General features: G+C 42.2%; 1 protein-coding gene across 1 annotated transcript in view; it reads left to right on the plus strand.

The window, feature by feature from the left end:
- Positions 1-8,369, plus strand: part of EFHD1 (EF-hand domain family member D1) — a 30,974-nt gene extending 22,605 nt beyond the window's left edge. The window contains exons 3-4 of the mRNA XM_006261806.3: positions 5,709-5,843; positions 6,655-8,369. Of these exons, the coding sequence (XP_006261868.1) occupies positions 5,709-5,843; positions 6,655-6,789 (270 nt within the window). The 3' untranslated portion in view covers positions 6,790-8,369. The remainder of the gene's footprint in view (positions 1-5,708; positions 5,844-6,654) is intronic.
- Positions 8,370-12,213: the final 3,844 nt, after the last annotated feature.

Raw genomic sequence — 12,213 nt, forward strand, 5'->3', positions numbered from 1 at the left:
GCTGAACTTCCAGAGGATCTCATGAGAGATCATACACGGAACAAAGCAAACTAACTTTGTTCCAGCCATAAGGTCCTGCACCTAGTCGTCATGTGTTGCTTTTTTCTGAACAGTAGCATGTCACAGGATATCATTAGCAGCTGTGAGACTGCCCCATAATCTGCCTTCCTCCTGTGCATTCTGTAGCTCATAACTCCTGAGCCAGAACAGGAGAATAAACTAATTCTCCATATGTAAATTACATACCATTATAGCCTGGCAGTTACTCATGTATGGAACTGGCTTCTTAGTGCAACTGAACTGTGTGCCTGTTAATAAAGCTGACTTGGACTCTTGACCTTTTGTCAAGAGTCCATCAATAAATCATCAATTAACTCCACAAAATTCCTCTCCAAGACTAAAGTTTATGCAGCTTATGCTTAAAAAAAGCCTACTCTACAGTACTTAAGGTCTTAATCCACAGGCACCCAGTATAGCTAATAGTTGGAACAGTAGCACTTCACTCTGGGTAGATTTGGCATGCATGAAAATCTATTCCAGCATGCTCACGCCAGCTCTAGTAAAATGCTACATCTCTGATCTAGGTCATACGTCTGTTGCTTGCTCATGCACTCATAGCTTTTGATAGCATTGATTGTTGGTCACAAGGCCCACTGCCACCTCACTTCTCTCATTCACTGACTTCATGCAATATACAGTATACAATAAGCAGAGATTATAACAGTCATGCTTCTGACAGTACACTCATTTCAGGTCATCAGATATCTCCACTTCCAGGTCTTAATGTAGCTTTGTGGAACAGGAGTATCTCTCCTAGACCTTGGATGAGCAGTGCAGGTGCTGAGCCAGGGGAAGTCATAAAGCAGTTGAAGTCCCTAATCGCATCAGTGGAATGGGGGCTGAGGAGTGCACTCTGCCATCCATGCTTCTTGGGAACAGAGTGTTAGGCACTTCTTTCAGGTGCATAAAACAACCTGCCCCATATTCCTTAAGCTTGGCTACCATCCCATGAGATTTCTTGTTACCATATTTTTTTCCAAGAGGTAGGGTTAGTTCATAAACCACAACACAGAAAGGACCAGTACTTTTATTTCCTACAGCAGTGCTGTTCAAAGTGGTGGTCTGCGGACTGGTGCCGGTCCACGAGCCACTGGTTGCCGGTCTGCAGTGAGTTGCCAGGAAAGAAAGAAATATATTTTCAGAAGCATAACATTGATGTCATAGCACCACAGTTCGTACGTTCCAACACTCCAGGTGACATCACATCGTGCGAGGTAGGAAAGAGAAAGAAACAGCCAGTTGCGCGTTTGTGTAGCGCTGTTGCATGCAGTTGCTGCCACTGGCTGAACCAGGCACCGGTCCCTGGCCCACTGGAAAAAAAATTGCCGGTCTGTCACATCAGATAGTTTGAGAAGCATTGTCCTACAGAATTTGGTAAGTAACTAGAAAGTAATAATAAATCCAAGGTAGTATGTATGTGATGATATAACGGCAGTGATGGACAAGAGTCTGTGTGTGGATGCTGGATAGAATTACTCCTGAAACAATGTCTATTCCAAATGATGTGCATCTTCTATCCTGCATCAGTGCAGTCCCACCATTCCACATGGCTGTGTAGGTTTGGCCTCAGGGGTAGATTTGTACCTTATAGACTAACCAAAGTAGATATGTATAGCATATGTTTTTGTGAGCTGAAGCTCATTTCATCAGCTACTGTGGCTGTAATATAAAAAAAAAAAAAAAAAAAATCTACTTTGGTTAGTCTGTGAAGTGCAAGTCTACCCTGCCTTCTACTTGACTTTAGACTAGCATGGCTTTAGACTAGCATGGCTCACTACATCTCTCTGATATAGCTGTGACATGCTTCCCATTCTGGCTATGTCAGTCCCACATTCCTTTTAATTGATTGAAGTTGCTGAAAATGCAGCACTTAACTTTTTAATTTGTTTCCCTTTGCTTTAGCAGTCTGGCTTCCATAAGAGGCCTGATTTCCTAGTCTCAGGATGATTCATGTATGCTTGTACTCATGACTGGTCATGCCTGGGTGTTTCCAGTCCCTCCCTGAGCTGTAGCTGCAGCAGACTTTAGGGCTGTCTTGCCTCCAGTGACCTTGCTAAATGCCAGGAAGTTGGACTTTTTGAGGGTGGAGTTGGAACAGCAGAGAGGAACAGCTGAGTAATACCAACAAAGCTAATGCTTCAGACAGCCTCAGAGACCCTGAGGGGGTATTTGTATTGGTCGGTGGGGAGGAGAGGACAAATCACAAATGAGTTTGAATAGTGTCAAAGGTCTTGTCATGTTGAAGATCTCATAATTTGAACTTTGACAAAGGTCTTGCTGGGTAGAGCAGCCCACTTGTACAGCTGACCATCATCTAACTTTTTAAATGTTTGCAGCGGGGGATGGGGGGGGAAATTTTCCCACAAAACAGCCTGCTGCCTTTTGCTGTGCCTCGTATAGACACATCAACAAGTCACAGGGCTGTTGTGCAATTCTTCTCCGGGTAAACTGACTCTGCTAGAGAACAGCCAGCGCTGTCGTCATCCCCCCACCCTTTCCCATGAGATGCTGTTCCCAAACTGCTGCACCTCCATCAGTTACTCAGTAACTCTTTGAAGTAAGAATGAAAAAATCTGCTTTGCCAGATGTGTTCCTGCTGAAAGGACTCTGATTACTGACAGCTTGGGAGTCTGCCGTCCTCTAGTGGAAGACTGTGAGTGCTGCACACAGCCAGAAATAAATCTTTGGTGTTGGTGAAATTCATTCGTGCAGATGAGAAATATATCTACTTGTTGCTAAAGCCCTCTCCACATAGTAATTAAATGATACAGCAGGGCCTTGCACAGGTCCTTATACCAAAGAAACATTCACCCTCTGTCTTCAGGTTTTTGAATACTGTACCAAGTGTTAGAACCCCTGCTCAGGTGAGGGAAAGGCTGAAAACACAATGGTGAGATCTGTAGACCTACTTGCATCAGTATTTAACATGACTGATGTTCCCCTTTAGTTGCTTTTGTATTATAAACTTTGTGTTCAGAGGAGTAGAGCAGAGGTGAGATCCTCAACTGAACCTTGGGTGCACAGTGCTATGAGGAAAACTTTTAAGGTTTAGGTGTGTGTGTGGATAAATATAGATGATGCATTTTGTTCCTTTTGTGAAGGGGAGAGAAGATGCTCTTCAGGTGTGGTAACAAGGCTGATTCTTACCACTAGAATACTTGGTGCTCTACTCTGATGTCCTAATATATTAGGTGCTACATAAAGGTTTCAAAATTAATTTCTTTGTGGGCATTTGTATCACTGTTATCCTCAGCTGAAATTAAAATGTAGTTCTGCTGTGACTTCTGAAAGACATGTTGTAGCAACTCTCCTATATTTTTAATGGGCACAATAAAAGCAGCCACGCTTCTTGCAAATGGTAGCCAAGCAAGGTTGTAATCTTTAAGCTATATTTCAGTTTCAAGCTTAGTTATGATCTGGAGAACCCAGAGTAGCTCTGTCCTGCTACAGAATCACTAGCTTGCTTTCCACTCCACCTTGCCACTGAAGCTTCCCCCACCCCCAGTTAACTTTTAAAAGGTTCTGCTTCCTGGTAGCCTTACAAGAGACAAATGCCAGATATGAGGACACAGAGGCCTAGAGCTCAAAGATAGATTTAGACATCTAACTCCCATTGGAGTCACTGGGAGGTGAGCTCCTAAGTAGGAGTTAAACATCTAAATACCTTTGAGGATCTGGGCTTTTCTGTGTTAAGGTGGGTACCTGAGTTTTGATAAGTGTAGCTTTGGCCTAAGATAGGGTGTCGGTACTCTGAAAGGGCATTCTAGTTGGTTTGGACTATTATATGCATCTTGGACTGTGTAACCTCTTCCTGAGCTTGTGCAACTTCTCCTGGAATAGTGGCAAACACAGTTGTCTTCCAGTGCTCTGTTTGTCCCTCACATGTTCCTTTTCTTTGTCCTTTGGTACAGTGAGGCTTGCTTGGCTTACATGATACGGGTAGTTTTCATGGGAGTCATACTCTTCCAGGTCCCTCTAAAGCTTGTGCAATGTAAACAATTCTTTAATCCTATCTGGCTGATGTATACCTGGACCTGAGTTGCATTGCACTCCTCCCAACAAGGCTGAGATTGGGGTGGGGGTGTGTGTGTGCTTTGCTTCATATCTTTAGTAGGCTCTGTATGAGAGTGACCCTATTTATTCAAATGTGCCAGTTAGTGTTGTGCTCACAGGGCAGAGGGTAGTTGTACATGTAGCAGGCAAAGCACTGAAAGAGTTGGGCCCACCAGGCAATTGCAACAGCATGTTTCTTCCCCCAGTAGGCGTGCTAGGGGAAGGAAGCACTTGTCTTTCTCTGAACCCTTGTGATGCTTATTACTGTCTTCACTTGCATCTATGATGACCCTGAATGTAAGCCCACCCACACCTGTAATTAGATTCTATACATGGAGAATGTATATACTTGTTATAATTTTCCAGGGGTATAGGTTGTAGCCATGTCAGTGTAAGGACATAGGTAGACGAGGTTCTTTGGGTAAATCTGATATCTTTTATTAAACCAACTCAAATAATTATTGGGGGTTTATCTGTTAATTCATCCCCCTCCACTGCTGCAGGGGGTCAGGTAGTATGGGGACAGGTGGGGAATTCGAGCAGCTTGTCCCCCTGCTTGTGCCTGCCACCTGCCTCCTCTCTCCCCCACCCCCACCCAGCCTTGGACCTCCCCTGCTCCTTCCCTCTGCCTCTGCTCCCCTTCCTCCCCCAGCCTCTGGTCCTTCCCTTCTCCTTCCTCCCCCACCCTTAACCTTGCTGGCAGGCTCCACCCCTGTTCAAGCCTGGGGCACTGAGCACAGCTCCATCTCTGCCTAGGTAGCAGCCTTGCAGGCCACCCACCACTACTATGGGGCTGTGCTCAAGGCCCCAGAGCTTGCTGGGATGGAGCAAGCCTAGGGGTGGAGGGTGGGAGAGGGGCAGGTGAGGGGAACAGAGGCTCTATGTATTGGGAGGGATGGGGAGAAGAGCCTGGTTGCAGAGATGGAGGGGAGGTGGGGAGGGAGGGCAGGCAACCTGGGGTCAGGACTGAGAGCTAGAGCCACAGCTGCAGCAGCCACACTACTACCCTCATTCGCAGTTCTAGGACAAGGGGCTTTTTTTCCCATGTAAAATGCAGGAGGGAGGGGTCAGGATCTCTGTCTAGAATGGAGTAAGTGCAGTAATCATTGCTCATTTGGAGTTTATTACTACTGCCTAGGCTATGGTCTGTGGGAAGCACCTCTCCCTTTCTCCAGAGGCTCCTGCTGTTGTCTAACGGCAAAGGACTGGAGTCAGCTTTTATTGCAAATTGTGGTTTTGTTTTTGCTTTCTCTTGGCAAGAAGTACAGATCAGGGTGCAAATTGAGGGGGAGCTCGGGGAGGGGCTGAGCCCCTTCATAGGAGTCTAGAGCCCCTCTGTAAGATTTGAAAAATGTCACTGGGGCAGGGGGCGGTCTCCGGTAGAATTAACAAGGTGAACTTGTTAATCAATGAACCAGTTTAATTTTTTTTTTTTTTTTTTGCAGACCCTCCCAAGAATCAAAGTGTATTCAAACCCTGGTGCAGATCCTGACTCCTGACTTAATACATGTTTCTGCTTTTATTTAGCTTATAGCTTAAGGGAAGCTTATACCTCAGTGATGAATTTCAGTGTTTTTTTTTTCCTTTCTTGTTAGTTCCTGCTAATTTTTCATAAGGCTGCAGCTGGAGAGCTTGAAGAAGACAGTGGGCTATTGACACTGGCAAAACTCTCAGAGATAGATGTCTCAACAGAGGGAGTTAAAGGAGCCAAGAACTTCTTTGAAGCTAAGGTATGGTGTGGTGATGAGGAAACTGAAAAAACTTGCTATGCAGTTCTTAGTCATTTCTTAAGTGTATTCTGGAAACTTCTGGGCACTGGAGAGTAGGTCAGCGTCACCAAGTGACTAAATCTGAAGGTTCACCAATGTGAGAAGCTGCAACTCTCTTTCCCTTAAAAAAAAAAAAAAAAAAAAAAAAAAAAAAAACCACAAAAAAAACCACACAAAAAAAAAAGCCCTCTACTTCCTTGTCCTGGGTCATGCCACTTGATTAGATTTCTGAGTGCCTTCTGCCCCCCCCCCCCAGTTTTATTGTGCATATTCACTTCTCCTTCTGGGATGATTAAGTTATACTTTTTTTTTAACTAATGAAGGGAGAACACATGCCTTGATATGACTGGCCAATATTGAATGTGTACTTTAAATCTTGTAACCTGCAAATTCAAGTAACATTTGGCTTTCTTTTCTATTCAACTCAAAATGACATAATTGCTAGTTTTGAAATTTAAATTTCTTTCAAGGTGGGACTTGCATCTACTCATTCTCTTTTCTTCCAAACCCTCCCTCACCTTTTCCCCACCTCCCCCACATTAGCTCTGCTTAGTGGAAACTAATAAATGCTGCTATCCTTCCATTGATTTGAGAATAAACCTAAGCCAACAGGTCCATGTAAATATCTTCTGTAGTATCATTGATATTTGATTGAGCTCAGCACAGCATCTAATTAGGCAGCTGATGATCTGGCTCAAACTCCCAGTCTTTTGCTCGGCTCTTGTCTGAAATTCTTCTTTCCCCCTCCCCTCCCTCTGCTTTTATTTTCCAGGTTCAGGCTCTCTCTTCAGCCAGTAAATTTGAAGCAGAGATAAAAGCAGAGCAGGATGAGCGAAAGCGGGAAGAGGAGGAGAGGAAACACCGTCGAGCAGCATTCAAAGAGTTAAAGTCTGCGTTCACCCAGTAACTAACCATCCATTCCACCACTGGAGATTGCACATAATTTGGTACGTGTCCACAAATTACACCTTTTGCCTGGAGAGAACCACCTGGAGACAGCATAAAACTTGTTAGTTTCACCTTCCCTTCTCACTTGAAGCTTCTGTCAGATTACAAACGACACGGCTCTTGACTACCATATGTTCATAATAATGTGAACAATAAGAGCTATGTATATATCCTTCATTCTGAACTGTCAAGTAGCACTTGAGGGAATTAAAACTAATCTTAACGCAAGAGCACCAAGTAGCAAATCATGGGTGAAGATGGACTAACATAATATCTTCCTTTAGTTCATAAACAACAACACTGTCTCTTGGCTCCTCTTTCTTTAACTTCTAAAAGTCTTTACTCTAACTCCCTATTAATATTATGTCTTGTTTACAGGCCATTAGAAAAGTCTCAAGTAAATCAGGATGTATAAAGTATAGATTAATTTCCTGTATGTTTCTGCTAATGTTGGGTGTCAGGCATTGTCACACATCCTTTACTTTTATTCTTTTCTCCTGCAAAGTCTCAAGACGGGCTTTGTGGGAGCTCTGTGAAGAGGGATGTGTATAAAATGAATTGTAAGTCTAATACTTTCTGCTGCCCAACAGCATATACTGAGGCTTCTAGCTTTTAGTATATGAAATACCCTAATAACTCTGTAGTAAGAAGCTGGACTTCCTCATAGATCTGGTAACCCTAGCCTTTGGCAGGAGGAAAATGGCAACACCTTAAGTAATAGAAAGTTGAGGGTCTGTTTTTTGTTTTGTTTTTTGACCATACATCTTCTGTCACATTCATTCTGTACTCATCTACTCCATGGCCTCACTAGAGGTCTTCCAGCTCTGGAACTCTTAAGAAGTAAGGAGATATATTTGTCTCTAAGAAATTGTCATCTCAGCAATACAGCTGGATGGTGCCACTAGTCCTTCACTTCTAGAAATCTGCTTCAGTTCTGAAGTCATAAACAAATTCATATAGTCACTACTATATAAAACCACTCTGGCACACTATAAACAATTTCTGCTCAGGAAGGGAATAACTGATAAGTTTCAAGTCAAGACAGAAGTGTATTGGACAGAGTTGAGTCTAGAAAACTCGCATTATTCTTGACTCTAGCTGGTGGTGTATTTCATAAGTACAGGAAAGGCATCCATAAATTTAAGAACACCATGAGTTTTTTTTATATATACTGAAGGCCATCAAGAAAGGGAAAGTTCTTCCTCTCAGCTCTTGCCCCAGTCTGTCTTCCTTCCAGAACAGCGCATACCAGATTGCTGCTCTGTATCTTCACCTGCCTATTTTGCTTCTTAAACTGTGAGCAGCACTAAACTGTGAGCATGGAATAATAAATAGAAAAATGTCTGATCTTTAATGTCAGGTGGGAGAACTGCTAAACAATTAAACTGTGTATATATCTCCACATATTATATTTTATAAATCACGCTTTTTTAGCTAAATATTTATAATGTTTTTATACTTTAAAACAAAACAGATAACTGCATCTTTGATTATTTCTGCTGTTGCTAAAATGTATAAATAAAGCCTTCTTTATCCACAGTCTTGTCAGTGCCTCTTCTTAGGTCCTCAGACATACCATTGTATTCAAGAATTGCCAGCACTGATCCTGTAAGTCTCAAATGTCTGCACACTGCACAACTCCAGTTATGAGAAGCAGATAAATCTACCTCAAACTTATAATGTTTCCACTACAGCATAACTTCCTAGCTATGCAAAAGCTAAAGTTTTTCATCCAGAAAGGCCTGGTGTTGTATAAAGGTATTAAATACTGCCCATTTAAGAGGGATAAAAAGTTCAATTTCCCCTCTACCATGGTGTCCTATTCCTTGAGGATTCTATATTGGTAAAGGAACTGAGGGGTGGTTGGGCCCATAGCCTTTATGCCCTCAGATGGAAGGACAGAAGCATAAGATCCTGGTGGCAAAAAAAAAAAAAGGGCAGGGAGGAAGCAAACAGCCACTCATGTATGGAGTGCATGTGCACCAACCAGTGAAGTCCAAGTGGATATAATGAAGCTGAACCTAGATATGAGGTATGTGATCTGATTTTGTTCTCTGAGACTGTCAGGTACAGCAGGTAAGCTGGCTTTGGTGGCTGCATTGATGGTTCACCAGATCCAAATACCACAACTGCCTGGACCATGCAGTGTGACCCTCTTAGTCATTAACCCTGTCTCTTGCCTTGGTTTCCTCAAAAGTCTTGGTATTATAGAGGTTGAAAGTAAGATGTAGATTGCTCTGTGGCCAGGGGATGAAAAGCATCTGACAGGGAGCCAGGACTGGAACCTTCTCTGGAATAAAATACTTGGCATTTCTTACTCTGGTCTGTGGAAAATGTTTATCGATGGATGCAACTCTGCTTGTAAGAGAGACTGCAGTACTGGGTTTTTGACTGACCATGTGTGGCTGTCTGAGAACTGTCATATTAAACAATCTGTTAATAAGTTTTAAAAGCATGGCAAATGTAGGGCCAGAGATGTATTTGTCACTGTATTGCACCAAATACACTGGACTTTAGACAAAATTAAATTACTTGGTTCCACTGCTGACATGACACACACCTGTGGTAGTATCTGCCAGAAGCTGAAGTTTTAAATCTTTGTATAGAAGCAGAAATACTTTGTATGTCAGGCACATGGCTCTGCATCATGGGATATTTTTAAGAAGCTCATCTACACATGAGGGATTTGGTTCCCTAATCTGAGGTTGATACAGATGTGCCATTCAGGATTGCTAGCCCAAGAAACTTGGGCTTTTTGTCTCTCTGTTGTTTTATTGACAACCAAACTTTCTTTTACTGACACTTTTTTTTTTTAATACTGGTATGTTTTTATGTAATGTAAATGTAATTATTGAGCTGAGCCCTGCCCTGTTGCCATGCACCAGTTAGAAAGACTGGGTTCATATTTAGGGGGTTTAACACCAAACATAGTAAAAATAAATGAATAAATAAATAATTGTCAATAAAAAGTTTCAGGAAAAATGTTTTAATATGTATAAAATATATATACTTATACATGTATAAAACACTTTTATATATAAATATCCTTGGGTTGGCACCACTGCTCAACCACAGCAATGGTTTTGCACCATGGTGCTTCCAAGCCAGGGGTTGTCTGCTTGCTCTCATACCTCACTGTTCCCCACTGCACTCTACGCTGTGCTTCTCCCCCCAACCTTACCCCATCCCAACACGGGTGCCCATCTACAACCCACAGTACTGCAGGATCGGACACAGTAGCAGCAACAACAGCATGTGGCTAGTGGGGCAGGGGTCTGCAAAGCCCCAAGAAGAGTGCTGTACTCCTGCTTGGACACCAGCTGGCAGCGCTCTGTTCTGCTCTGTTAGAAAACAGCCAGAGCTTGATTGAAAGACTATCAAGCAGACTGACAGCTTTGTGTTTTTATGGACTTGTGGGGAGCCCTGTGGGCTGGACGTTGAGCACCACTGGTCTGGGTCTTTACCCAGGAAGCTGGTTTTACGTGGTCTCAAGAACTTGGAGGAACTTCCAAAGAATGATTTCCTTTCTGCCATCTTGGCAATTAACTCAGTGACTGAAAATAAACCCTTCTGTGTTTCTGGCCTGCTGGGAACATTATGTGCTATCAATCACAGGTGAACAAGTACTTTTTACTATAATCAAAACAAAGGCTGGTGAGATATATTTACTGCTGCATCTTAAACACTGATATTTTATGATACTTATTTTCCTTTTCAAAGGCTATGTAGTTCCTAGCTCCACACATATTGTAAAGTAAGATATATCTTGCTTCTATCAAGCTAGGACACAGTGAAAAGGGCTGGTCAATAAAGGTGCTTTTAGTTAATTAAAGGTCCTTTACCTCACTCTCCCAGTTTTGCAATCAAATTGATTTAGTGTTCCAAAGGATTTCTACCCACATAATGACCTACAGTAACCAGTAGTCGTCTTTATAGTTACACCATGGATGAGTTTAGCCACATAGGCAGAAGGCAGGGTAGATTTGCACCTTAGACTAAATAAATTATAGATGCAGAAGCTTTTGTAAGCAGTGGCTTACTCCATCAGATACTATAAAGGGACTGCAGGAAGTGAAGCTTCAAATAGAAAGCAGTGATTAGAATACAAAGGTCAGGAACCAGGAGGAAAAAAGGAGGGGGCACTGCTGGCAGATGCAAGGTGAATAGAAGAGAGGAAAACAAAGTGGTTAAACCATTGAGGGACATAGGTGTTCTAAAAGCTGAACAAGATAATGGGATAAGAATCCATAGTCTTGATTTGAACCATATTTAACACAACCTGCTCTGTAGATGATTTCTGCAATTTCCAGTTAAAGCTAGTTTTTAAAGTTGTGGTGTCTAAGAACAGTTGCTCTGAGGTCAGCAATGGATTAAACAGTCATGTTTTGTGTCTGTCATTGTTTGTGGTTGACCATAATGGAAACCTTGGAACAAATCTACCAAGATACAAAGGTGCTGTTTGAATTTTCTTATAATATTATGAAAAGATACTTCTGCAGAGAAAATAAGTTTAAAACATCCCTTGAAAATGTATTTGGGCTTCTCTAACCAAAAAAAAAAAGGGTCCAACTTTAAATTTCTCCCAGATGAGTCACAGGCCACTTCTGAACCCTCAGAATAAAATACCGTGAGTTATTTACATCATCTAACTGATCTGTCAAGAAAATGCATTGGGACAATGTTCTCTAGTAAACTTGCAAGTTCCTGTTCTGAAATGTGGGGTGCCTCCCTCCCTCCATGATCTCTTTTTCATGCTGCTCTAACCACTATCAAGAAGCTAGGAAAACTGAAATCCAAGTAGTCACAGGCCAGAAATTTACAGCTTTGCTACAGCTAGGCTTTCTCTTGCCACACTCCGAGGGAGGAGCTTTGTTTTAAGATTCTTGTTGGAATGTGATTAGTCTTATCATTTTGCTGTGAACTCAAAACACGTTCAAGGACCAATAGCCTTTTTAGCTCATTAGCTCAGAAAATTGTGCATGTTCACTGTTGTGTCATCTAGGGCCAGCATTCAGTGTGCAGTATCAGGTATTTACCAGCTTCCAAGATCTGAAATAAAAACCAAATGTGTTTAGGCCAGAACTCTTGATTAAAGAATGTTTTTTCCAGCTGCAAATGGTAATTCCTTTGATGTTGCATAATAGCTAAAAATAGGTTTTATGACTAAAATAGCCAGCATCAAGTACTAATATGGTTTTTAAGACTATAAATAAACGACTATTTTTAGCTGGGAAAGCCCTGCCCTATACTCCTACTGACCCAAAAGCAGATAACATTTGGGATCTGCAAGAATACTTATGGGTGATATCTTTTATTAGACCAACAGTATAGTTTGTATACACCAAGGCAAGCTATCGGGTGTGTCAGTACCCTTTCTCAGGCC

The sequence above is a fragment of the Alligator mississippiensis genome, chromosome 7 (assembly GCF_030867095.1).
Source record: "Alligator mississippiensis isolate rAllMis1 chromosome 7, rAllMis1, whole genome shotgun sequence".
In the NCBI taxonomy this organism is placed as follows: Eukaryota; Metazoa; Chordata; order Crocodylia; family Alligatoridae; genus Alligator; species Alligator mississippiensis.